Raw genomic sequence first — 25,214 nt, 5'->3', positions numbered from 1 at the left:
ATTGACACAAGGTGGTCACATGGGCCACAAGATTGCCGCATGGTGTTCTCCATGTCCATCTTAAGTGGCAGCCCCTGGAAGTGGGCATGGAACCCCAAGGAAGGTGTTCCCTTCCATTCCTATGCACACTGAGTGTCGTGCCAGGAATGGGTGCCCTAGAGAGCTCAGTGCTTACCAGCCGCTCTGACCCCTAGATCTTTTTCCATCTCCTCTCCCACAGCCTGTTTTTCCTCATTTTGTGTTTTAGCCGCTTGCCCATCTCCCTCTCTCTTATCTGAGGTCAGTCAAGATCGGTGAGGTCCCTTCAGTAAGGGTTTGTCCCGACTGTTTCCCAGTGCCTCTGACTGGGAATGACTGAGGTTATCGATCGATTGATTGGTTGGTCACAGGCTGGCCAGGGGTCGCGGGTCCAGCCCAAGGCAGCTGTGGGGTTTAGGGTCTGATGACCGCGAGCCCCTGATAAAGACAGCGAAGCCCCCAGCCCCACCCAGGAATTGGATCCGGTCGGGGAAGCCCGAAGCAAACCAGTCCTGCTCCCTCCCCCGGGGGGGCAAAACTGACCCCACGGCCCAGAGAGGTTACTTGTCAGGGGGAAACTGATCCCACTGCCCAGGGAGGCTACTTCTGGACTTTGAGCCCGTTTTTAGGTGGGACTATCTCTGTATGTTGCCGAATTGTACTTTCCAAGCGCTTAGTCCAGTGCTCTGCATACAGTAAGTGCTCAATAAATCATCATCATCCGTATTTATTGAGTGCTTACTGTGTGCAGAGCACTGTACTAAGGGCTTGGGAAGTACAAGTTGGCAACATATACAGTCCCTACCCAGCAGTGGGCTCACAGTCTAAAAGATGAATGAATGAATGAATAAATATGAATGAATGAATGAATGAATGAATACTTGTCGGAGGAAACTGATCCCTCTGCCCAGGGAGGCTACTTGTCATGGGGAAACTGATCCCACTGCCCAGGGAGGATACTTCTGGACTGTGAGCCCGTTTTTGGGTGGGACTATATATGTTGCCGAATTGTACTTTCCAAGCGTTTAGTCCAGTGCTCTGCATACAGTAAGTGCTCAATAAATCATCATCATCATCCGTATTTATTGAGTGCTTACTGTGTGCAGAGCACTGTACTAAGGGCTTGGGAAGTACAAGTTGGCAACATATACAGTCCCTACCCAGCAGTGGGCTCACAGTCTAAAAGATGAATGAATGAATAAATAAATATGAATGAATGAATGAATGAATGAATGAATGAATGAATACTTGTCGGAGGAAACTGATCCCTCTGCCCAGGGAGGCTACTTGTCATGGGGAAACTGATCCCACTGCCCAGGGAGGATACTTCTGGACTGTGAGCCCGTTTTTGGGTGGGACTATATATGTTGCCGAATTGTACTTTCCAAGCGTTTAGTCCAGTGCTCTGCACACAGTAAGCGCTCAATAAATATGAATGAATGAATGAACGAATGAATACTTGTCGGAGGAAACTGATCCCACTGCCCAGGGAGGCTACTTGTCATGGGGAAACTGATCCCACTGCCCAGGGAGGCTACTTCTGGACTGTGAGCCCATTTTTTGGGTGGGACTATCTCTGTATGTTGCCGAATTGTACTTTCCAAGCGCTTAGTCCAGTGCTCCGCACGCAGTAAGCGCTCAATAAATATGAATGAATGAATGAATACTTGGAGGAAACTGATCCCACTGTCCAGGGAGGCTACTTGTCAGGGGGAAACTGATCCCACGGCCCAGGGAGGCTGCTTGTCAGTAGTGCTCGGGCTCCCTCTCCGCCCAGCCCGTTCCCAACCCCCAACCCACTTCGAAGGGTCATTCATTCATTCATTCATTCAATCGTATTTATTCATTCATTCATTCAATCGTATTTATTGAGCGCTTACTGCGTGCAGAGCACTGCACTAAGTGCTTGGGAAGTCCAAGTTGGCAACATATAGAAACGGTCCCTACCCAACAACGGGCTCACAGTCTAGAAGGGGGAGACAGGGTGTAGTCTCCTGTAGCTCCTCCTCTCCTCCTCTCCTCTTCTCCTCCTCTCCTCTTCTCCTCCTCTCCTCTCCATCCCCCCCGCCCTACCTCCTTCCCCGCCCCACAACACCTGTATATATGTTTGTACAGATTTATTACTCTATTTATTTTACTTGTACATATTTACTATTCTATTTATGTTGTTAATATGATGAACTTATATCTACCCCAGTGCTTAAAGCAGTGCTTGACACATATTTACTATTCTATTTATTTTGTTAATGATGTGCTTTTGGCTTTAATTCTATTTGTTATGACGACTTGACACCAGTCCACACGTTTTGTTTTGTTGTCCGTCTCCCCCTCCTAGACTGTGAGCCTGTTGTTGGGTAGGGACCGTCTCTATATGTTGCCAACTTGTACTTCCCAAGCATTTAGTACAGTGCTCTGCCGCCAGCACCTGTATATATGTATATATGTTTCTTCGTATTTATCACTCTATTTATTCTACTTGTACATATCTATTCTATTTTATTTTGTTAATATGTTTTGTTTTGTTCTCTGTCTCCCCCCTTCTAGACTGTGAGCCCACTGTTGGGTAGGGACCGTCTCTAGATGTTGCCAACTTGTACTTCCCAAGCGCTTAGTACAGTGCTCTGCACACAGTAAGCGCTCAATAAATATGATTGATTGATTCTATTTTATTTTGTTAATATGTTTTGTTTTGTTGTCTGTCTCCCCCTTCTAGACTGTGAGCCCACTGTTGGGTAGGGACCGTCTCTAGATGTTGCCAACTTGTACTTCCCAAGCGCTTAGTACAGTGCTCTGCACACAGTAAGCGCTCAATAAATACGATTGATTGAATGATTGATCCCACTGTTGGGTAGGGACCGTCTCTATACGTTGCCAACTTGTACTTCCCAAGCACTTAGTCCAGTGCTCTGCACACAGTAAGCGCTCAATAAATACAGTTGATTGATTGATTGATCCCACTGTTGGGTAGGGACCATCTCTATAGGTTGCCAACTTGTACTTCCCAAGCGCTTAGTCCGGTGCTCTGCACACAGTAAGCGCTCAATAAATACGATTGATTGATCCCACTGTTGGGGAGGGACCGTCTCTATAGGTTGCCAACTTGTACTTCGCAAGCGCTTAGTCCGGTGCTCTGCACATAGTAAGCGCTCAATAAATACGATTGATTGATTGATTGAATGAATGAATGAATGAATGAATGAGGAGGGGGATGGCCCCCCGGGGGACCTCTTCCCCCCATCCGCTGCCGCTCGCTCATCTCCGGAGGGAGGAGGGAGGAGGGAGGAGGGACAAGCCGTGGATCCCTCCGCGCGGGCGGGGGCCGGCGGCCGGCGCTTCTTCCGCGGGAAACCCCGCACCGCGGAGGGGAGAGAGGGGGGGGAGGGGGGGAGGAGGAGCGGGGAGCCGTGGGCCGCGGCGGAAGGACACCTCGGCCCGCCGCGGAACAGCGCCGACAAAGTTTCTGCCCAAGTTTTGGAGCTTGGTGTGCGGCGGGCAGCCCCGGTGGGCGGGGTGGGGGGGGGGTCACCCCGGCAGGGACCCCCGTCGGGACCCCCAGGGGAAGGCGGCTCCGGCGGCTCCGAAGGCTCCGAAGGCTCCGTCCGGGCCGAGGGCGATGCCCGCCTTGTGCCCCGCGCCTCCGCCGTGGGCACCGCTGTGGGCGCTGCTGGCGCTCTGCCTGGGCAGGACCGACCCTGCGCTCGGTGAGTCCCACCTCCGAGACCCCCGGACCGGACCGGACCCACCCCACCCCACCCCACCCCATCCCGCCGGGGCGTTGGGCATCCCTGCCCCCACCCCCGAGCGGGGCGGGGGGCGAGCCTCCTCAGACCCTTCCACACCCCGTTGCCAACTTGGACTTCCCAAGCGCTTAGTCCAGTGCTCTGCACACAGTAAGCGCTCACTAAATACGATGGAATGAATGAATGAATGAGGGGGGGGCGGTGGGGGCAAGTCTCTTAAGAACCCCCCCTCGAGGGAGATGGGAGGGGGCAAAGCTATTCAGACCCCCCAGGGGGTGGGGGCAAGGCTATTCAGACCCCCGAGGGGGTGGGAGCCCACTGTTGGGTAGGGACTGTCTCTATATGTTGCCAGCTTGTACTTCCCAAGCGCTTAGTCCGGTGCTCTGCACACAGTAAGCGCTCACTAACTACGATGGAATGAATGAATGAATGAGGGGGGCGGTGGGGGCAAGTCTCTTAAGAACCCCCCCCCCCCGAGGGAGATGGGAGGGGGCAAAGCTATTCAGACCCCCCAGGGGGTGGGGCAAGGCTATTCAGACCCCCGAGGGGGTGGGATCCCACTGTTGGGTAGGGACTGTCTCTATATGTTGCCAGCTTGGACTTCCCAAGCGCTTAGTCCAGTGCTCTGCACACTGTAAGCGCTCAGTAAATACGATAGAATGAATGAATGAATGAATGAGGGGGGGCGGTGGGGGCAAGTCTCTTAAGAACCCCCCGAGGGAGATGGGAGGGAGCAAAGCTATTCAAACCCCCCAGGGGGTGGGGGCAAGGCTATTCAGACCCCCGAGGGGGTGGGAGCCCACTGTTGGGTAGGGACTGTCTCTATATGTTGCCAGCTTGGACTTCCCAAGCGCTTAGTCCAGTGCTCTGCACACAGGAAGCGCTCAATAACTACGATGGAATGAATGAATGAATGAGGGGGGGGCGGGGGGGGGCAAGTCTCTTAAGACCCCCCCCCCCAGGGAGATGGGAGGGGGCAAAGCTATTCAAACCCCCCAGGGGGTGGGGGCAAGGCTATTCAGACCCCCGAGGGGGTGGGAGCCCACTGTTGGGTAGGGACTGTCTCTATATGTTGCCAGCTTGGACTTCCCGAGCGCTTAGTCCAGTGCTCTGCACACAGTAAGCGCTCAATAAATACGATAGAATGAATGAATGAATGAGGGGGGGGCGGTGGGGTCAAGTCTCTTAAGAACCCCCCCCCCCCCCCCGAGGGAGATGGGAGGGAGCAAAGCTATTCAAACCCCCCAGGGGGTGGGGGCAAGGCTATTCAGACCCCCGAGGGGGTGGGAGCCCACTGTTGGGTAGGGACTGTCTCTATATGTTGCCAGCTTGTACTTCCCAAGCGCTTAGTCCGGTGCTCTGCACACAGTAAGCGCTCAATAAATACGATTGATTGATTGATTGGGGGGTGAGACTCTTCAGACCTCCCCTGGGGTGGGGGGGGCAAGGCTCCTCAGACCCCCCCCCCCCGAGGGGGGTAAGAGTATTCACACCCCCGAGAGGGGGAGGGGGTAGCGCTCCTCAGGCCCCCCCGAGGGGGGGTGGGGAGCAAGCCTCCTCAGACTCCCCCCTCCCCTCCGGTTATTCATTCATTCATTCATTCAATCGTATTTATTCATTCTTTCATTCATTCAATCGTATTTATTGAGCGCTTACTGTGTGCAGAGCACTGTACTAAGCGCTTGGGAAGTACAAGTTGGCAACGTATAGAGACGGGCCCTACCCAACATTTATTGAGCGCTTACTGTGTGCAGAGCACTGTACTAAGCGCTTGGGATGTATAAGTTGGCAACATATAGAGACAGCCCCTACCCAACAGTGGGCTCACGGTCCTGGGTCGCCGGGGGCTGCGGACAAGGCCGACGGGTGGACGGGGGTGGACACGGTTGGACAGCCCACTGTTGGGTAGGGACTGTCTCTGTATGTTGCCAACTTGTACTTCCCAAGCGCTTAGTACAGTGCTCTGCACACAGTAAGTGCTCAATAAATACGATTGATTGATTGATTGATTGATTGACAGGGGCTCCGCCCCCCAGCCCGATCCGCTTTAGCCCGGGCCCCTCACCCCACCCCCATCCAACCCCCCTCCGGCCTGGGAGGAAGCGGGGCCGGGTGGGGGGCACCGGTTCAGGCCAAGGCTCCACCTCCCCCCACCCCATCGGTCAGTCGGTCAGTCAGTCAGTTGGTCAGTCAGTCAGTCACCCCGCAGGAGGCTGCTGCCGGACCCAGGTGTCCCCATCCCCCCTCCTCCGCCCCCTCCCCGGTGAGGTCCAGCCTGGCCCACAGGCCCGGGCGCCTGCAACCCCCCACGGGGACTTCATTTCCAGCCGAGCTGGGAGTTGGGGGTTGTCAGGTTAAAGAACAGGGGGAAACTGTCCCGAAAACGGGAAGGGCTCCGAAGCGTGTGACTTCAGGAACCGTCCAAGAGCCAACGGGAGCATCCACCGTCTCAAACTTTCTTCCCTTTGCGTGCCAACTACCGTCTCGGCCCGGAGGGACCCGAGGGGTTAGCGGTGGACCAGGAGGAGCGCAGAGGCTGGAGCTAGCTTGCTTTGGCAAGTCCCCGACCCCCAGTTGCCTCATCTTTGAAATGGGGAGACCAGTAATAGCTTAATTTACAGGGTTGTGAGGAATACTAATAAAAATGATTGCAGTGCACTTGACAAAATTATGCGTAAGTGCTCGTAATAGTAGTACAAATGGCAGCGACTAGGTCTACTTCCGCGTGTGCGTATAAAAGTATCACTCGTCACCGGAGGACCTTAGTCCCCTTTCCAAATTCCACCTTACCTCCGGGATTTTAGATGTGTATGCGGCCGGCATTGGAATGCTTGGAATTGAAGTAGGAGTTTGAGCCATTTAAAGGGTATCGACTGAGGAACCCCAATCATTGGCTTCCCAGTTCAGGGGCCCGTAGCTTTGAACTCTGTTACTTTAAAGAAGAATAAAGTCTAAGTTTAACAATGGGGAGCACTTCTAAAGTTCCCTCAATTCCTCATCACTCTGTTCTGTCCAGAAGGGACTACTTATCCACTTCTGATACTTTAAATTTTGGGTTCTAAGCCTGGGGTCGGATATTAATTTGTATGACTTAGTTTTCTCAAGCCAGGCTATCGTCCACTCTATCCATGTTATTCCACTGTCGCTGGCTTCTGGCCTCCCCTCCCTCTGAGTTAGAAGCTGACCTCTAGGTGGGCCGGGCAGCATCCCTCCTCGATTCTCCCTTTTGGACTTCGTCTTGCAAATCAAAATCGTGTTTGAAAGTGGACTTCCCAGAGCCAGTCGATAGTATCGATTGAGCTCTGACTGCACAGATCATCGTGCAAAGGCTTGGGGGAGCCCAGTAGAGATAGAACACGTGCTCCCTGCCCTCAAGAAGCTTACAATCTGCAGAGGAGACAGACGCTGAATAATTTACAGATAGAAGGAAGATGGAAAGGTGGCTAAGTAGGTGAGGGCTTCTTAAATAGTACAATCAGTAAGTCATCAATGCCCAGAAGGAATACAGTGATTACTGTACCCGAACGAATAGTAGTTGGTGCAGAAGTGCTGAAACGGTTGGTCGATGGTATTTATTGAGCACTCACTCTGTGCAGAGCACTACTGTCCTGAGGGCTTGGAAGAGAATAATATACTAGAGTTGGTTGACATGAACCTGATCCACATGTCTAGATAGGAAGAAGGACATTAAAATAAATTACAGATAGGCACACACAAGATCCCTTTTTGTTTGTGTTCTCTCTCCCTCCTTCCCCCCCCCCTCCCCAGTTCCTCCCACCATCCCCTCCTCCCACTCTTTGGGTGTGTTAGTGGCAAAGTGGTTTTAGCTTTAGCCAGCGTTCAGGCCCCTTGTGCTTCATGCTGCTCAGCTTTCTCCCTTCCTTTCAGCTCCCTCTTATTGGCCTTGCACAGAGACTTGAGTTGAGCTTGGAGGGAGCTCTCAGCAATGGCAGTTTCCTGTCGGAGGATGTGACTTGTGCTTGTCGCCCCTCTGGGAATCATCTGAATGTGGTGTGATCTGCTTGGGTGCTTGAGAGCAGCCTTGCAGAGAATTTTCAAAACCAATTAGCCCCCATGACTTCCATCTGGCCCACAGAATTTGCATTGGCCTCTCCCGATCCATTCCTCCAGTGACCTTTCCTGTTCCTCCTTCAGAACCGCAGGCCATCTTAGTGTCCACCGACAGGCCACCGGGGAGGTCCTTTAGTCCATCCCCATGTCTTCAGACAAGTGAGAATCAGCCCTAAGAGGCCGCAAGGGAAGGAAAGTGGTCAGTTTCCCTTGGGAATCTTCCTCACTGTTTTGCAACCTGCCTAGTCCAGAGAGCACTTCTCCCCTTTAAATGAAATAGTCAGGCCGGTTGGGCCCTCCACGCCATTTAAGCAGTTGAGTTCCCACCCCTCTCCCACCACACTCATCAAAGTAGAAACCTTCCATCCTCAGTTACTCCCCGTGATTATAACTTGTGCCCGTTACCCCTGTTAGACTGTTAAGCTCCTTGAGGTCAGGGACCTTGCCTTCTCTTTGTGTACTCTCCCCTTTTTTAAAAAAAATGTGGTACTTGTTAAAGCGCTTACTACGTGCCAGGCACTGTACTAAGTGCTGAGGTAGATACAAACTAATCAGGTTGGACACAGTCCGTGTCCCACATGGGGCTCACAGTCTCAATCCCTATTTTACAGAGGAAGTAGCTGAAGCATAGAGAAGTGAAATGATTTGCCCAAGGTCACAGAGCAGGCAAGTGGCAGAGCTGGGATTAGAACCCAGGTCGTTCTGACTCCCAGGACCGTGCTCTAGCCACGCTGTTTCCCTGGCCTCTCTTATCAACCAATCCGTGGCATTTATTGAGTGCTTACTATGTAAAGAGCACTGTCCTAAGTGCTTGGGAGAGTACAGTTCATAGGCACATTCCCTGCCCACCGTGAGCTTACAGTCTAGAGGGGGAGACAGGCATTAATAGTACAGTGTTCTGCAGCCTGTAGGTGCCCAATCAGGGCTTTTGATGAGGGTGGTGATGTCCTCGATGGAGCTGGAGATCAACCTCTGCGTAAAGTCCCTTCTTAGACCATGAAATGCCGTCTTCTGTCTGCTAGGACGAGTAACTGTTAAGAGTGTAAGGTCCTCGTGGGTAGCGATTGTGTCCTTTCTCTGTTTTTTCCTTCCCTAGTGCTTAGTAAAACGCACTGCACTCGGTAAGTAACTACTGCTACCGCTATTACTACTGTTCCTCGAATCTTCCCTCATGGCCTTCATTTTTTCACTTTGTGATCATCTCTGAGGCTCTGCTGCATTCTTGTTGAGGTTTCCAGCCCTGTGTTTGTGGAACCGTGATTGTAAATTCTTGAGGGTAGAGGACTGTATCCTCTACTTAGAAGCCAGGATGGCCTAGTGGAAAGTGCAAGACACAGAGAGTCAGGAGACCTAGGTTCTAACCCAGGCTCCCCCATAAGCACTTAGAACAGTGCTCTGTACATAGTAAGTGCTCAGAAAATACCATCGATTGATTTACATGCTCTGAGAGCTAGACTGTAAGCACGCTGTGGGCAGGGAATGTGTCTTTTGCTATCGTAATGTACTCTCCCCAGGGCTTAGTACAGTGCTCTGCACACAGTAAGCACTCAATAAATACGATTGACTGACTGACCTTGGGCAAGTCTCTTAATTTTTCTGGGCCTCAGTTTCCCCCTCTGTAAAATGGGGGATGAAATTAAATACCTCTTCTCCCTCCCCCTTAGATTGTGAGCCCCCGTGTGGGACAGGGACTGTGATATGATTATCCTTTATCTACCCCAGCCCTTAGTGCACAGTAAATACATAGTAAACACCTTAATCTTTATTACTGTTATTACTTTTATTGTGTGTGCCAAGTGCTTGCCTAGTACAGGGCTGTGTGAACGGCGAGTGTCTAGTGCGTTCTGAGGCTGAGCAGTCAGTCAGTCAATCAATTGTGAGCATGAGAGGTATGCCTGGGATGGGATGCCACTGGAGCTAAGCATGCTCCTCCGAGGTTCTTCGGTGAAACGTTCCCATTGCCATACCCTCAAACCGAGCCTTCGGAGGTCCTTTCCCCTTCTCTCGAGACTGCAAGTTCCTTAAGCTCCTTGTGGGCAGGGGATGTGTCACTTCTTCATTCTTCAGTCCAGTGCATTGCCCAAAGTGAGCAGTGAATAAATGTGCTGCTACTACTACTGCCGTAGTCACTCTTTTTGATCTGGGGTGCTGTTCTCTTCCCCCACCGCCCCCAGTCGCCAACCCCCTCCCCCACCACCCAGTTCAGTGCTCCGCCCTTGTCCTTTTTGAACTTCTCCCTTACTCGTTTTTGACCACTTCTCCAATTTCTCACAGTCACTCTGGATTCTGAGCCTATCACTGAAGGTGTTGACCCCCTCACCCCAACTCCTCATACTTGCCCCAGCACACTAGGCCAAGAAAACCCAAGCTGGCAGCAAGCCCGCCTCGAGTTTTCCTGCCCAAGGAGGGCATGGGCATGCTGGGTTTCTGAGAGCACCAAAATGGTCACCATCAGCTTGCCCCGGGCCCAGCCGCCTCTTTTGGGCCCTTCTCTCTCTAGCCCCTGTCTTCAAGCAGTGAATATCCATGGGGTGGGAGGGGCAGGATCCTGGGACCTTTCACCACTATAGAACTTGGAAATGTGGATTGTTTGACCCCTGAGCGTCCCTCTCCCCGCACCCAAGCATTCGGCTTCCACACTGCCTGTCGGCCAGCGTCCTCTCTCGGATGTTGCTGGACCCCAGCCGAAGGAGGGTTCCTGGGGCCCTGGGGATGGAGCCCCAGGCAGCCTTGTCCTCACCATCTGTGGAGGGTCCCAGGGCCTGTTTCTATGGGAGACTGATTAGGGAATGGTTCCTAGGGGGTGGCTCCCAACAGCCCCCAACTCACCGGGACGCCAAGGAGGTCCTTGCCCAGCCCTGGTCCTCTGAGGATGTTGCTTCCAGTGGCCACCCGAAGAGTTGGGGAGTTCCTCACGCCTCTTGCCCCCCCACCCCCCAGGAGGCTTCTGTTGGTCTTCTGGGGCCCCTCCTTCTTGGGGAACAAACTCTGTCGAGTGCATCCTTGGGTCCCTGGAGTGTCCCTTTCTCCCATTGTTGGGGAAAATGATTCTAAATGAGTTTTCATCTCCTCACTGGCAGGACCCCTTGGGTGCCATAATTGCTGGCATCCCTCCAAGGGCCATGGAGGTCACAAGATTTTCTAAAAGCTAGTGGCAGAGGGGAAACCGGGTGTTCAGTTGCCAAAGTCCAGCCCTCCTCTCCTGAGCTATACCAAGTTGATGTTGAAAGGAGGAGAAGGTTTGTCACGGGGCATGGCCCGTGGCCTTCATTCTCATCACCGAAGATGGCCACAGCACTGGCCTGAATGGTTGAGCTAATCAGAACCCTGGCGTGATCCAACAGAGCGCTGGCCTGAGCACCTGAGCCGAGCAGAGCACTGGTCTGAACCATGCAGAGTGCTGGCCTGAGGAGAGCGCTGTACTAGGAGCTCGGCGGTGGTCGGGGGAGTCAGGAGCACAAAACACCATCCGTGCCCTCGAGAAGCTTGCGATCTAAAAGGGCTGCCAAGCAGTCCTCCGTTGCTGACCTTGCCAGAGCATGGGCACACCCAATCCGGGGAGGGTGACTAAGTCTATCTCAAATGGAGGGTGACGCCAAAGCACTGAGGTGTCTGGGGTGGGGGGTGCCTAGCGAGGGACCATTGAGGAGTGCTCCCCAGAGGAGGTGGTCTTTCAGGAGGTTCCTGACTTTTCAGAGTAGAGAGGAGGAACGGCGCATGACTTGCACTCAGAACCACCAGGGGATCATTGCTCTCCCACCCTCTCAGTCAATCAACTGGTGATATTTATTGAATGCTTACTATAGGCCAAGCGCCGAACTAAGCACTTGGGAGAGTACAACTCCAGACTGTGAGCCCGTTGTGGGTAGGGACTGTCTCTCTTTATTTCTGTATTGTACTTTCCAAGCACTTAGTACGGTGCTCTGCACACAGTATGTGCTCGGTAATAATAATAATAATGGTATTTGTTAAGCGCTTACTTTAACGCCAGGCACTGTACTAAACGCTGGGGTGGATACAAGCAAACACGGGTTGGACATAGTCCCTGTCCCGCAGATGGCTCAGAGTCTTAACCCCCATTTTACAGATGAGGGAACTGAGGCCCAGAGAAGTGAAGTGACTTGCCCCAGGACACATAGCAGACAAGTGGTGGAGCCAGGATTAGAACCCATGACCTTCTGACTTCCAGGCCGGTGCTGTAGCCACTACACCATGCTGCTTCCCTAAATAAATACAATCAAATGAATGAAATACAATACAGTGGTGTTGGTAGGCATGATTCCCTGCCCACAACGGATGTACAGTTTCAGTGACGGTGAGCAAAATGGCCGGGACCAGCGTGGAAAGAGAGGGCAGAATTTGTCCTTCCAGAGGCGATCTCCGATGGTGTAATCCAGCAGGGGAGGGGAGAACAAAGCCTTACTAAAATCCTACCTCATCATCATCATCAATCGTATTTATTGAGCGCTTACTGTGTGCAGAGCACTGTACTAAGCGCTTGGGAAGTACAAGTTGGCAACATATAGAGACAGTCCCTACCCAACAGTGGGCCCAAGAGGCTGTCTTCCGACTAAGCCCTCCTTTCCTCTACTCCCTCTCCCTTCTGCATCGCCCTTGCACTTGGATTTGTACCCTTTATTCCCTCTCAACCCCACAGCACTTTATCCATATCCATGATTTATTTTAATGTCCATCTCCCCCTCTACACTGTAAACTCCTTGTCTACCAACTCTGCTATATTATTCTCTCCCAAATGCTTAATCCAGTGCCCTGCAGACGGTAATCACTCAGTGAATATGGTTGATTGACTGAGAACAGGGCAGGTGTAGGAGTGGCTGCTTCACAGTGGAGAACTGACACAGCTCATGGGGCCATTGGGTTTGGGATCTTTTGAAACCAGGGGAGCCTGATGGAGGACTGAGAGGTGGCCTTTGGGTAGCTTGCTCTGAGACTTCTCTCCCTTCTCCCCTCTGCCCTGCTCTAGCCAGAGAAGATAGAGGCGGAGCCGAAGACCAAGGACAGAAGACAAGAGAGTGAGGAAGGCTCAAGTTAATTCTGTTTTCTGCTATGCCAGGGTCTGTGGAGGCTTAAAAGCATGCCCACCATCAATCAGTAGCATTTACCTAGTACCTACTCTGTGCTAAGTGCTTGGGGAAGAGCAGTAGAATTAGTAGACCCATCCGTGTTCTCCAGGAATCAATCTCTCGGTGGTATTTATTCATTCATTTGTATTTATTGAGTGCTTATTGTGTGTGAAGCACTGTACTAAGCACGTAGGAGAGTACAGTACAACAGACAGATTCCCTGCCCACAAGCTCACAGTCTTACTGTGTGCAGAGTGCTGTACTAAGCGCTTGGGAAAATACAACAGAGTTGGTAGACTCATCCCTGCTCACAAGGAGCTTACAGTCTATAGCGGGAGATAGACATTAAAATAGATTAGGGATAATAATAATGATGGCATTTATTAAGCACTTACTATGTGAGAAGCACTGGTCCAAGTGTTGGGGAGGTAACAAGGTGATCAGGTTAGAGAAGAAGTGCCTCAGTTACCTCATCTGTAAAATGGGGTTTGAGACCGTGAAATCCACTTGGGACAGGGACTGTGTTCAACCCGATTAGCTTGTATCCACCCCAGTGCTTAGTACAGTGCCTGGCACATAGTAAGCACTTAACAAATACCATTATTATTATTTTTATATTTCCCATTATAATGGGAATGGGATGGGAGGATCTCCCATCCTCCTATCCTAAGCCTTAGTGCTCAGTGAATAATAATAATAATAATAATGGAATTTATTAAGCGCTTACTATGTGCAAAGCACTGTTATAAGCGCTGGGGAGGTTACAAGGTGATCAGGTTGTCCCATGGGGGGCACACAGTCTTAATCCCCATTTTACAGATGAGGTAACTGAGGCACAGAGAAGTTAAGTGACTTCCCCAAAGTCACACAGCTGACAAGTGGCAGAGTCAGGATTTGAACTCATGACCTCTGACTCCAAAGCCCGTGCTCTTTCCACTGAGCCACGCTGCTTCTCCTCTAAGTGATTGCTTGATGGGAACGATGAAAAGCAGGAGAGTAATGAAGCCTAAGGAAGAACTGGCCCCGCAACCAGGAGTCTGTGCAGGGAGGAGGCGGCCGGCCCGCCGTGCTGGCCTGGCCATAATAGCCTTCCAGAGGAATATGGCTAGGGGTGGCTCTGCCTGGGTGAGAGGGAAATGGGCTGCCTGGCTTTGAACAGTAGCCAGCCTGGAAGAAAGCAGAGGCCAAGGCTCCCTGTGGCTCCCTGAGGCTTCCCCCGGGTAGCATGGACTCTCCTGCTCTGAGAGGATGGGGGCCTCAGTGTCAGTGTCTCCCTCCCCTGCCCACCAAGCCCTGGCCCCTCCTGACCTGGCGAGGACCCTGTTTCCAAATTTTCCAGGTGTCCTGAGTCTCCTTGCTGGGCCCAGGAGGTCAGGATCCTCCTCCCAACCTGAGCTCTGACCTGCCCGAGGCAAACTCTAGTCTCCAAACCGGTCCCATGGCAGGGTGTTGGCCTGGCAGGAGCCACCTGGGCTTGCCGGCGTCCTCCCCGGCCTGCCGGGCCGGCCTCGTTGTGGCACAAAGAGTCGCTGATGCTTGTTCAACCTGTTTCTTAGGAGGAGCCCAGTTCTCCCACCCACTAACACTGGTATTTGTTCACGTAATGTGTGTGTGTGTGTGTGTGTGTGTGTGTGTGTGTGTGTGTGTGCGCCTTAAAAGTGAGGACAGGGAAGAACCCAGTGAGACAGGGAGGGTGTGTGCGTGTGTATGCATGTGTGTGTCTGTGTGTGTGCACCCGTGAGCATTTGCCCTAGGTTGAAGAAATCAGATGAGACTTGTGGTATGTGTATGTGTGTGTGTGCAAGCACTCTCAACTGTGTCTAAAGTGGGGGCAGGGAAGTACTATGTGTGTGTGTGTGTGTGTGTGTGTGTGTGTGTGTGTGTGCGTGTGTAGGGGGGACCAGATGAATCAGTTGAGGTGGATGTGTGGGGAGTGGGGACAGGCAGGACCAGATGAAACATTTGTGGTGGTGGGGGGGGCGGGGGTGGTAGCGGGAACTAGATGAGACGGTTGTGGTGTGTGTGTGCTTTGTTGAGTGCCGTGGATTGTCTAGAGGCACAGCACCTATGTGGAGGACAGTGAAAAATGTGAACTCGTGCTGGGTTTGGGCTGTGTCAGTGGGGTTTGGTGTCTTAGTGGTTCTTCCACTTGCTTGTGGATTTACCCCTCGTGGCCATCTCACCTGCCTGCAGAGACACTGGGAAAGACTTGGGTCCCAAAGGCGTGGCAATCCCCATAGCTTCACTTCAGACCTGTTGTCCAGGAGAAAGCCGTGTGTCCTAATAGAGCATGGGCTATTGATGATGATGGGCCTGGGTTCTTATCCCGGCTCTGCCACTTGTCTGCTGTGTGACCTTGTGCAAGGCACTTCTTTGTGCTTGGTACCTCATCTATAAAATGGTGATTAAGACTGTGAGCCTCATGTGGGACGTGGACTCTTTCCACCCTGATTAGCTTGTATCTACCCCGGCGCTTTATATTCATTCACTCATTCAATCGTATTTATTGAGCGCTTACTGTGTGCAGAGCACTGTACTAAGCTCTTGGGAAGTACAAGTTTGCAACATATAGAGACGGTCCCTACCCAACAGCGGGCTCACACCCTGGACACAGGAGAACAGGTAAGCCTTCCCCTTCACACAACCTCCCTCTATCATCCTCCGCTAATAGGTCTACTCACCAGCTCCTCAGCGCTCTGCCCCACCTTCCTGCTTTTTTTAACAAACCTTGAGGCAGTGAGAAAATCACTTGATGTGGCCCATTCCCCCACCATGCCACCTTCAAATTCCCCTTACTTCCTTTATATAGTGTCTGACACATAGTAAGTGCTTAACAAATACCATAGCAAAAAATTGCCTCTTTGTATTTCTTGTCTTTGGGACCTCGGAGTGTGCACTACTTAGTTATTGTATACATTCCAAATAAGCCCCGTGAAGCATACACATTTAAATATCTGAAAATAAGGAAATGCTATATCGGTCAGTGAAGCTTTTCACCGCCTGGTATATCATTATCATAATGCTGCTTGAAGACTTTCATTTTGACTCCCATTTCTTCTGGCTCACATCTACTCAGACACGTGTCCTCCTGAGGATTTTGGGTTTTATTGTTTCGGTCATACGTCCGTTTTCAGTCGGCTAGGTGTATCTGAATTTTGAAATTTGTTTGGCCCTTTCCCTCCAAATGGCAGCGAAGGCCCCTCCATGATCCGATCATTAGACTCAGAGAACAGGACGGAAAGCGCTCTGTGAGCTGTGGGATTGTGTGAGACTGTGGCTTAAGTGAGTAGAAATAATGGACCAAATAAACAATTCTCGAGGACCCAGAGTAATCAGGTTTGAAGACCTGGGGAAAGAAAGTTATAGTGAAGAAAAAGTAATAATGAAACTTGTGATACAGTTGGAGAGTCGCTGAGAGCACTGTTTCCTGAAGGCCTCTGTATGCGTGTGTGTCAGTGTGTGCACGTTTGGTTGTGCCTGTGTGTGGCTGTGGCTGTGTGGGTGTGCGTGTCTATGTGTGTGGTTTTTTGTTTGTTTTTTGGGGGGAGTATTTGTTAAGCGCTGTGTGCCAGGCACTGTTCTAAGCGCTGGAGCAGATGTGAGGTAATCAGGTTGGACACAGTCCATGTCCCACATGGAGCTCACAGTCTTACTCCCCATTTTACAGATGAGGTAACTGAGGCACAGAGAAGTGAAATGACTTGCCCAAGGTCACACAGCAGACAGTTGGCGGAGCTGGGATTAGAACCCAGGTCCTTCTGACTCCTGGGCCCGTGCTCTATCCACTAGGCCACGCTGCATCTGGGTGTGTGCATGTCTGGGTGTGTGCATGTCTGTGCGCATGCTTGTCTGTGTGTGCGTCTGTATCTGCGTTCATGCATGTCTGTGTGCATGTCTGTGAGCGTGCGAGTGTGTCTGTGCACGTGCGCGTGTGGTCTGTAGAAGTACGGTAAATCAACTTGAGGAGCGTGAACATTGGATATAAGCCTTTGAGCCCAGGACAGCCGTCTGTTCAGAATCCTTCATCGAAGGGATTTATTAAAAGAGCCAGGGCCTCCATGATTCCAAGCTTAGGCCCAGATTTCGAGCCCCATGTGGACCAGGGACTGGGCCTAGGTCTGTTCTGTTCTGTTTGTATCTTCCCCAGCATTTCGCTCAGGGTCGGGCATGGAGCAAGGTTTGAGTCAATCCCATCAGGGAGCGGGCCAAGTGCTGTAAGCTCAGGCGGGCGAGCAGTGTGGCACAGAGCCATCGCAGGCGGTGTGGACGCTCCAGCTAGGACTGTTGGAATTTGCAGAGCGGCCAACCACTGCTGTGTGCAAAACAGGGGCCAGCGGGAGAGCTGGGACGGGTTTGAAGTGGCTAAAGGCGGGGAGGGAGCCCGGGAGAGCGATCCTGACAAATTCCAATGGCCTTTATTTCTACTGGCCCTTGGCTGCAAGCGGGGAAATGGAGCGATGTTGCAGATGGGAAAAGAGGTCTTCTGAGATGGTTTGAGTGTGACGTGGCATCACTGAGTCTCTGGCACAGAGGTCTCTGGCGCTTCTAGAGGAAGCGAGGAAAGGCTGACCTGCGTAGCTTGTGCAGGGGCAAAATGGAAACAGCCTGCTCAGAACCTCTTATTTATCTTATTAATAATAATAATTATTATTATTATGGTACTTGTAAAGCACTTACTATGTGCCAAGTGCTGTTCTAAGCGCTGGGGTAGATACAAGTTGATTAGGGTGGACACAGTCCCTGTCCCACATGGGGCTCACACTCTTGTCTCCATTTTACAGATGAGGTAACTGAGGCCCAGAGAAGTGAAGTGACTTGCCCAAGGTCACACCAAAGACATGCGATGGAGCCGGGATTAGGACACAGGTCTTCCTGACTCCCAGCCCCTGCTCTGTGCACTAAGACATGCTGCTTCTACAATCTAAGGCTTAATGAGAGCCATGTGGTTCCGAATCCAGCGAAACTCAGCCCTCTCCTGGCTTGGGATTCTGCCACTGATCCCAGCGTGACCCTGGTCAATTGATTGAACTTTGTTTTCTTGCTTGTAAAAGTGGGGGACAGCACGCCGGGGTGCAGTGCCCTTTCCAGGAGTTCCTATTGAAGTGGTCTCATAAATCCCTAACAGAAACTGCATCCCATCAGATTTGGGGTGTTACCACCCCAGCTTTCTGCTCCTAACATCCATAATAAGTAGGAGCCCGGGAAAGATCGAGGGGTGGCTAATCTCTGAGTCAGAGTGGCTCCCAGCCCCGGGTTCTTCTGAGATCTGGTACAGACCTTGGATTCCCAGCAAGTGAGACTCCCTCTCTTTAGGGGTCTTTCTTGCTTCTTAAAGCTGGCAGGACTCTGCTATTTTTCTCCAGCAGAGACATCTTTCTCAGGATTTCCAACGTGGCAGTGCCTGGACATGGCCCTTCTGGGATTTCCGAGGAGCTAGAGGTGTGACCTTTGGGGATCCCAGGTCTGATTTTGGCTTGGGAGTAAGCCGCTCGACAAGTGCCTGGTCTTCAGAACAGGGTACTTGGTTGGGATTGGCCCTTTCCTCATCTCCTCCTTCCCCAATAAAGTGACTGCCCAGGCAGCACCTGACCAAGGATGCAACGATAGACCAGTAAGTGGGACATCAAATCAAGAAGGACGACCTATCCTTCGGGAAATTGTCAGAGAGTGGTGGCTGCAGCAGATGGAAGGCCTGCGAAGGTGTGGAGTGGTCCAGCCCCCCGTGCGGCTGGGAGACCTGGACTCCCCACAGGTGCCACATCTGGCTCCTTGAGTAGTTCAATTCGTTCATTCATTCAGTCGTATTTATTGAGCGCTTACTGTGTGCAGAGCACTGTACTAAGTGCTTGGAAACCACAATTCAGCAATAGAGACAATCCCTGCCCACAGTGGGTTTAGGGTCTAGAAGGGGGAAGACAGACATCAAAACAAGTAAACAGGCATCAATATAAATAAATAGAATTATAGATGTATACACTTCAGAGCAAGTAAACAGGTATCAATTTAAATAAATAGAATTATAGATATATACATGTACATAAGTGCTGTGGGGCGGGGAAAGAGGAGGAAAGAGCAAGGGGAGCGAGTCCAGCTAATGTGGAAGGGAGGGGGAACTGAAGAAAAGGGGGGCTTATTCTGGGAAGGCCTCTTGGAGGAGATGAGCCTTCAGTAGGGCTTTGAAGAGGGGAAGAGCGATTATTTGGCCGATTTGAGGAGGAAGGGCATTCCAGGCCAGAAGCAGGACGTGGGCCAGGGGTCGACGGCGGGACAGGCGAGATCGAGGCACAGTGAGAAGGTTAGCATCAGAGGAGTGGAATTTGCGGGCTGGGACACAGAAGAAGAGAAGGGAGGTGAGGTAAGGAGGGGGCAAAATGATGGAGAACTTTGAAGCTAATACCGAGGAGTTTTTGTTTGATATGGAGGTTGCTAGGCAAACACTGGAGATTTTTGAGGAGGGGGGTAACATGCCCTGAACGTTTCTGTGGATAGATAATCTGGGCAGCAGAGTGTCGTATGGACTGAAGTGGGGAGAGGCAGGAGGATGGGAGGTCAGAAAGGAGCCTGATGCAGTAGTCTAGTCGGGACAGGATGAATGATTGAGGATGAGTTGGGAACTCTGGTCAGTGTCAGGGCTCTGGGCATGTTACTCCCTTCCTCAAAAATCTCCAGTGGCTACCAATCAATCTGCGCATCAGGCAGAAACTCCTCACCCTCGGCTTCAGGGCTCTCCATCACCTCTCCCCCTCCTACCTCACCTCCCTTCTCTCCTTCTCCAGCCCAGCCCACACCCTCCGCTCCTCTGCTGCTAATCTCCTCACCGTGCCTCGTTCTCGCCTGTCCCGCCGTCGACCCCCGGCCCACGTCATCCCCCTGGCCTGGAATGCCCTCCCTCCCAACATCCGCCAAGCTAGCTCTCTTCCTCCCTTCAAGGCCCTACTGAGAGCTCACCTCCTCCAGGAGGCCTTCCCACACTGAGCCCCCTCCTTCCTCTGCCCCTCGTCCCCCTCTCCATCCCCTCTGTCTTACCTCCTTCCCTTCCCCACAGAACCTGTATATATGTATATATGTTTGCACATATTTATTACTCCATTTATTTATTTATTTATTTTACTTGTACATACCTATTCTATTTATTTTATTTTGTTAATATGTTTGGTTTTGTTCTCTGTCTCCCCCTTCTAGACTGTGAACCCGCTGGTGGGTAGGGACTGTCTTTATATGTTGCCAACTTGTACTTCCCAAGCGCTTAGTACAGTGCTCTGCGCACAGTAAGTGCTCAATAAATACGATTGATTGATTGTCAGGTGGCAGGACAAGCTCACAATGTCCTCGAACTCAGTCCATCTCCTGGCATTGAAACTATGCTCATTTCCACACAGCTGCCCCCGTGGAGTGGAGGGAGGATACAAGAGAGGAGAGGGGATGCCAGTAATAGGCTACCCAAGTAGCTGCTCTATGATGATCTGAAATGAGAAACCAGAAGCTAGGTGGCAGAGGGAATGCAAGCTCGTTGTGGGCAGGGATTATGTCTGCTGAATGTTATATTGTACTCTCCCAAGCACTTAGTACAGTAAGTGCTCAATAAGTAAGTCGAATGAAGGATATGGCAAAACGAAGCCTCAGACAGTGCTGCTTCCCAGCCGAAAATTGGGAGTCAGTTGTTCCCAGAGAAGCCAGCATGGCATACTGTGAACAGGAGTTTTGAGCCTAGACTTCCTGAGGATGGAGAGACAAGGAGAAAAGAGTGAGAACAGCACCAGGTGTTGCAGGCGACAGATCATCAGCCCAGCAAAGGAGTTGTGCATGTGTATGTGTGCATGCATGCACGCTTAGTCCAGCTGAGATTGTGGGTTTCACATTGGTCTTTTCAACTGCTCCCAGGTGAACGTCCCCATCACTGGGGGCACCTCTGGGCCCAAAGAACACTTTCTCTCTCTGGCCCCAGGGACACGGGTTCTTGACCTTAGTACCTGGTGTCCGGACAGGAAGTGAACTGAGGTCACATCCCTTGGCTAGGAAAAGCGGAAGCTGCACACATTTCATCTGTCTGTCAGCCCCTCTGCCCGGCCAAGGAGGGAATTGGACGTTCCACGATGGCTTGAGAATGGGTCTCGCCATCGAGCATCTTGCCTTGGGAGCTTCCAGGCCAGCGGACCGTAGGAAGCAGCATAGCCTGGTGGAAAGAGCCCAGGCCTGGGGTCAGAGGACCTGGGTTCTAATCCCGGCTCTGCTGCTTGTCTGCTCTTGGGCAAATTACTTAACTTCTTTGTGCCTCAGTTTCCGCAACTGTAAAATGGGAATTCAACCCCTGTTTTCTCTGCCATTTAGACTTCAAGCCCCATGTGGGACAGGTATTGTGTCTGATGTAATTAACTTGGATTTGCCCCAGTGCTTAGACTAGCGTTTGATGCCCAGTAAACGCTTAACAAATACCGCTATTATTATTATAATAATAATGATAATATTCACCATGGCGGGAAATGCAGCAGCACATGGATTGAATGCGGGAAGGGAAACCATCAGCAAGTCTGATGTCCCCAAAGAAAGCGAAGCCTTTCCAAAACTCAGAGCCCCTCCCTCAGTCCCCCCTCATTTAGCATATGCTTTGAGAAGTGTCTGCAAGCATTCTTCCTTAGTGGTTTCTAAAGAGGGAGAAATGGGTTTGACCTTGCTACCATCCAGAGTGGTGAATGGAGTTGTCCCCTCCCAGCCCCTGAAAGAAATGGGTTCAGACCAAGGATGGAAGCTTGATGTTGTGTTGTCTTTTACCGGAAAGTTTTGAAAGGCTGAAAGGGGAGCTGGAGGTCCCTCGGAGTGTGTCACTGGAATGACCGAGTTTGCTTCCTTTGGTGTCTGCTTTGACCCCTTGACCCCTCACCCCCTGGTCTCTTTGCTGTGCGGCCACCTCCCTGCCCATCCAGGGCCTCATGGACCCCCAGGAGTGCCCAGGTAGGTGGGCAGCACTGGCAGCCGAGGCCAGTCCTGGACAGGTCCTCTGGCATCGGTGGTTGGAAACAAGGATCCGTGAAGCTCGTTGTGGGCAGGGAATGTGTCTGTTATTGTTACACTGTACTCTCCCAAGTGCTTAGTACAGTGCTCTGTGCACAGTAAGTGTTCGATAAATACGACGGACACGGACTGACTGAAAGCCATATTGAAGTAGAAGACAAGTGACGAATCGTTTTCTTTCCAAACTGACATTCTTTATCCTTGCCACTTACTAGTGTATCTCTTTTGTCCTCCTCAGTCCCTGCGGAACAGCGTGGTGGGGAGGGGAATTGGGAGACCTGAGACTGGTCCCGGAGTGGCCACTGGCCCAATGTGTGACCTCTCAGGGCCTCAGTTTCTTCATTGGTAAAAAGGGGATGAAATACCTGTTCTTCCTCCCTCTTAGTATGTGAAACCTGTGTGGGACACGCCCTGTGTCCAATCTGGTTGTGTAGCTGTACCCCAGCCCTTAACCAAAGCCATACTTGTCACCCCTACCTCTCAGAGTTCCTTAACTAGCCCCTCACTCGATGTCTACTGCCCCCAAACTACCCTCCTCTCGCCCCGGAAAGTGCTCTGCCTCCCCACAGCAGGGACCCCGAGGAAGGGTAGCGTTGCAGGCTTTGTGGGATCAGATCCTTCCTTTTTTTACTCTTCATGATACCCAGTGAATGGTTACTCCCACCCAAAATGGCTGTTGCCATTTCAGGAAGCAAGTGATCAGTCGGGGGAAGCAAACAGGACCAGGCAGCATGGCTTGGAACAAAGCTAAATGCTCCCATGTGCCTGCAGGACTCTTGAGAACTCTTTTAGACCAGGGCATGTGGCCAAGGTCCCCAAGTGGGCCAGGCCTCTGACCTGCAGGCTCCCCTCTGGAGCACTCCAGACTCCCGGGAGTAGTAGTAGTAGTAGTGGAATTCATAAAGGGCCTATCCTAGGCCAAGCGCCATTCTAAAGATACAGTTTTTAGTCCAGTCCAGTGGAGTGCAGGGAGGGCCTCTCGAAGGGGAAGGGCCAGGAAATTTGGGGTGGGAGGGGTTCCTGCTTATTTCTTTGGACCAAACCGGCCAGCTGGCACACTGGGAAGGAGTAGGATTGGCAGACTGGCAGTCGAGAACCCGGCGGTGTTTATTGAGCGTTCACTGTCAGCAGAGCACTGTACTAAGCACCTGGCAGAGTACAGTATAACAGAATTGGTAGAGGTGATCCCTGCCCACAAGGAGCTTGGAGCCTACGGGGGAGACGGACAGTAAAATAAATTACAGGTAGGGGAAATAGTGCAGTAGAAGAATATTTGCCCAAGTACCGTGGGGCCAGGGTGAAAATCAAAGCGCCTAAAAGGTGCGATCGACAGAGAGGGGAAGGCGGATAGGGGAAATGAGAGTTTAGTCAGGGAAGGTCTCTTGGAGGAGTTGTGATTTTAGGATGGTTTTGAAGGTGGGGAGAGTGGCGGTGTGTCGTATGTGAAGTGGGAGGGAGTTCCAGGCCCAAGGGAGGCTGTGGACGAGGGCTTGGTGGTGGGATAGATGAGATGGAGGTACAGCGAGTAGGCTGGCGTTGAAGGAGCAGATTGGGTTGTAATAGAACAGCGAGGTAAGGCAGGAGGAAGCGAGCTGATGGAATGACGGGATTTGGGTGTGTGCTCGGCAACTCCCACCAACCGTTCAGGATGGGCCCAGGCCCCGGCCACAGCAGAAGGCCCCGAGCCAGCTGCCTGCGCCAGGGGTCTGGTTGGACATGGGGCCGATGAGTCCCGGAAGCTGCTTATTGGCGATGACGGTGGGCTGCTGGCAAGGCTGCCGCTACCGCTCTAGGGGTGGTGCCCCCTTGGCCCCATGGGAGTTTGGTTCGTTCCACACCAGCCTGAACCCCTGGCTCAGTAACCTGTGAACTCCTCGGAGCTTCATCCCAGCTGTTCCGCTGACCTCAGGTCGCTGGTTCCCACCCCTTCCCGGCGGGACATGGGGCACTCCGAGGCTTCCGGGGAGAAACCTTAGTGTTGCCTGCCTTGTTTGGGGCCAAGGGTCCTCGCTGAGGCCAAGTCGAGGGTCAGGGGGCGTTGGGGCCCTTCCTCATCCATTCTCATTCTCCGCACCCCAGGGTGGGGTCGGTTCTGGCAGCTCTCCAGGGGTGCCCGGTGGTGCCCCCTGTGATTCGCGGGGCGGCTCTGGTCAGAGGAATCGCGTGTTCAGATGGGTTTGTCTGGCCAGCCCAATCATGTGTGGGCGCCAATTGGCATTTCCTCCCCTCGTCGAAATGAGGAAACGGTTTCTTTTCCAGGCTGTTGCAGTGTTGGCTTGTCGTTTTCTACGCTCCCTGAGGGGGACTGGAGGAGGGGGTGCTTGGAGGAGAGAAAGGCCTTCCCTGACCCCTTCTGGGGGCGACATTGGTAACCAAGTCTAAGCGGTCTCATTTTGAGGCTGTTTCTGTGGCAAAGGGCACCTCCACTCTGCAGGGTTTGGGGGCGCGCAGCCTGTCGGGGGCTCTGGGGGGTGGGTCTTGGCTCCCGAGCTGTTTCCTTGGGGGAAAGGGGGCGGAGTTGGACTCTTTGCAACGCCCCGCGAGTTTTCCTGTCTCGGGGACAACAGTCTTGTTTCAACCATTGGCTGGAGCTCTCGGTTGTGAGGGCAGCCCACCACCCGCTCGAGGCTTCGCAGGCCAGTTGGGAGATTTGGGGAAGTTGAAAGTGCAGTTTAGTAACCATCTGCGCAGTGACTCGGATCGCGGTCCACACCCCATTACACAAGACCTGACTCTGAGAACAGCCTCCCTGCAATCGTCCCAACCCCATCTGGCTCTCATCATCAACAAAAACAATGGCTCAGCTATTTCTGCGTGGCCACATGAAAAGACTCGGGCCCAACAGTGGGGAAATCAGTCCTGATAAAATCATGGCACCCCCTCCTCCTGCCCAACCTTCTCTTCAAACCTGCCCTTCCGGAGGCTTTGAAAGCGCTCTGACCGCTCACTTGGTGTCTGGCTCCCGGTGTGCCCTGGTCTTCTGACCTGGATCACCACCGGGCCCTGAAAGGGCCAAATTTGGCCAACAATATTTCCAGAGCATTTTGGGGGTCTTTGGTACAACCCTCCCCTGGCGACTTTCACGTTGCCTTGAGTGTGAGTGAGCGTGATCGAGCCTCCATCTGGAGCCGATCCTGGAGTCGACCCAGGAGGAGCTGGGCTACCATCCCACTAGCGGGCTGTTTCTGCCTCTCAGCTGCCTGGCCTGTTCACTGTGGGGCTAACAGAGACCATCAGTCAGGGGTTGATGAAGGAGACAGAGAGACAGACATTATCTGAGATGAGAACCCCA

The 25,214-nt window shown here is 52.3% G+C and overlaps 1 protein-coding gene across 1 annotated transcript in view; it reads left to right on the top strand.

Moving 5' to 3' along the window:
- The first annotated feature begins 3,614 nt into the window (after positions 1–3,614).
- The window catches only part of NOTCH2 (notch receptor 2), an 87,503-nt gene continuing 65,903 nt past the window's right edge, over positions 3,615–25,214 (top strand). Inside the window, exon 1 of the mRNA XM_038757680.1 lies at positions 3,615–3,719. Within this exon, the coding sequence (XP_038613608.1) occupies positions 3,632–3,719 (88 nt within the window). The 5' untranslated portion in view covers positions 3,615–3,631. The remainder of the gene's footprint in view (positions 3,720–25,214) is intronic.

Source organism: Tachyglossus aculeatus, chromosome 16, assembly GCF_015852505.1.
Source record: "Tachyglossus aculeatus isolate mTacAcu1 chromosome 16, mTacAcu1.pri, whole genome shotgun sequence".
Taxonomy (NCBI): Eukaryota; Metazoa; Chordata; class Mammalia; order Monotremata; family Tachyglossidae; genus Tachyglossus; species Tachyglossus aculeatus.
This window is presented reverse-complemented; position numbering and strand designations above follow the sequence as displayed.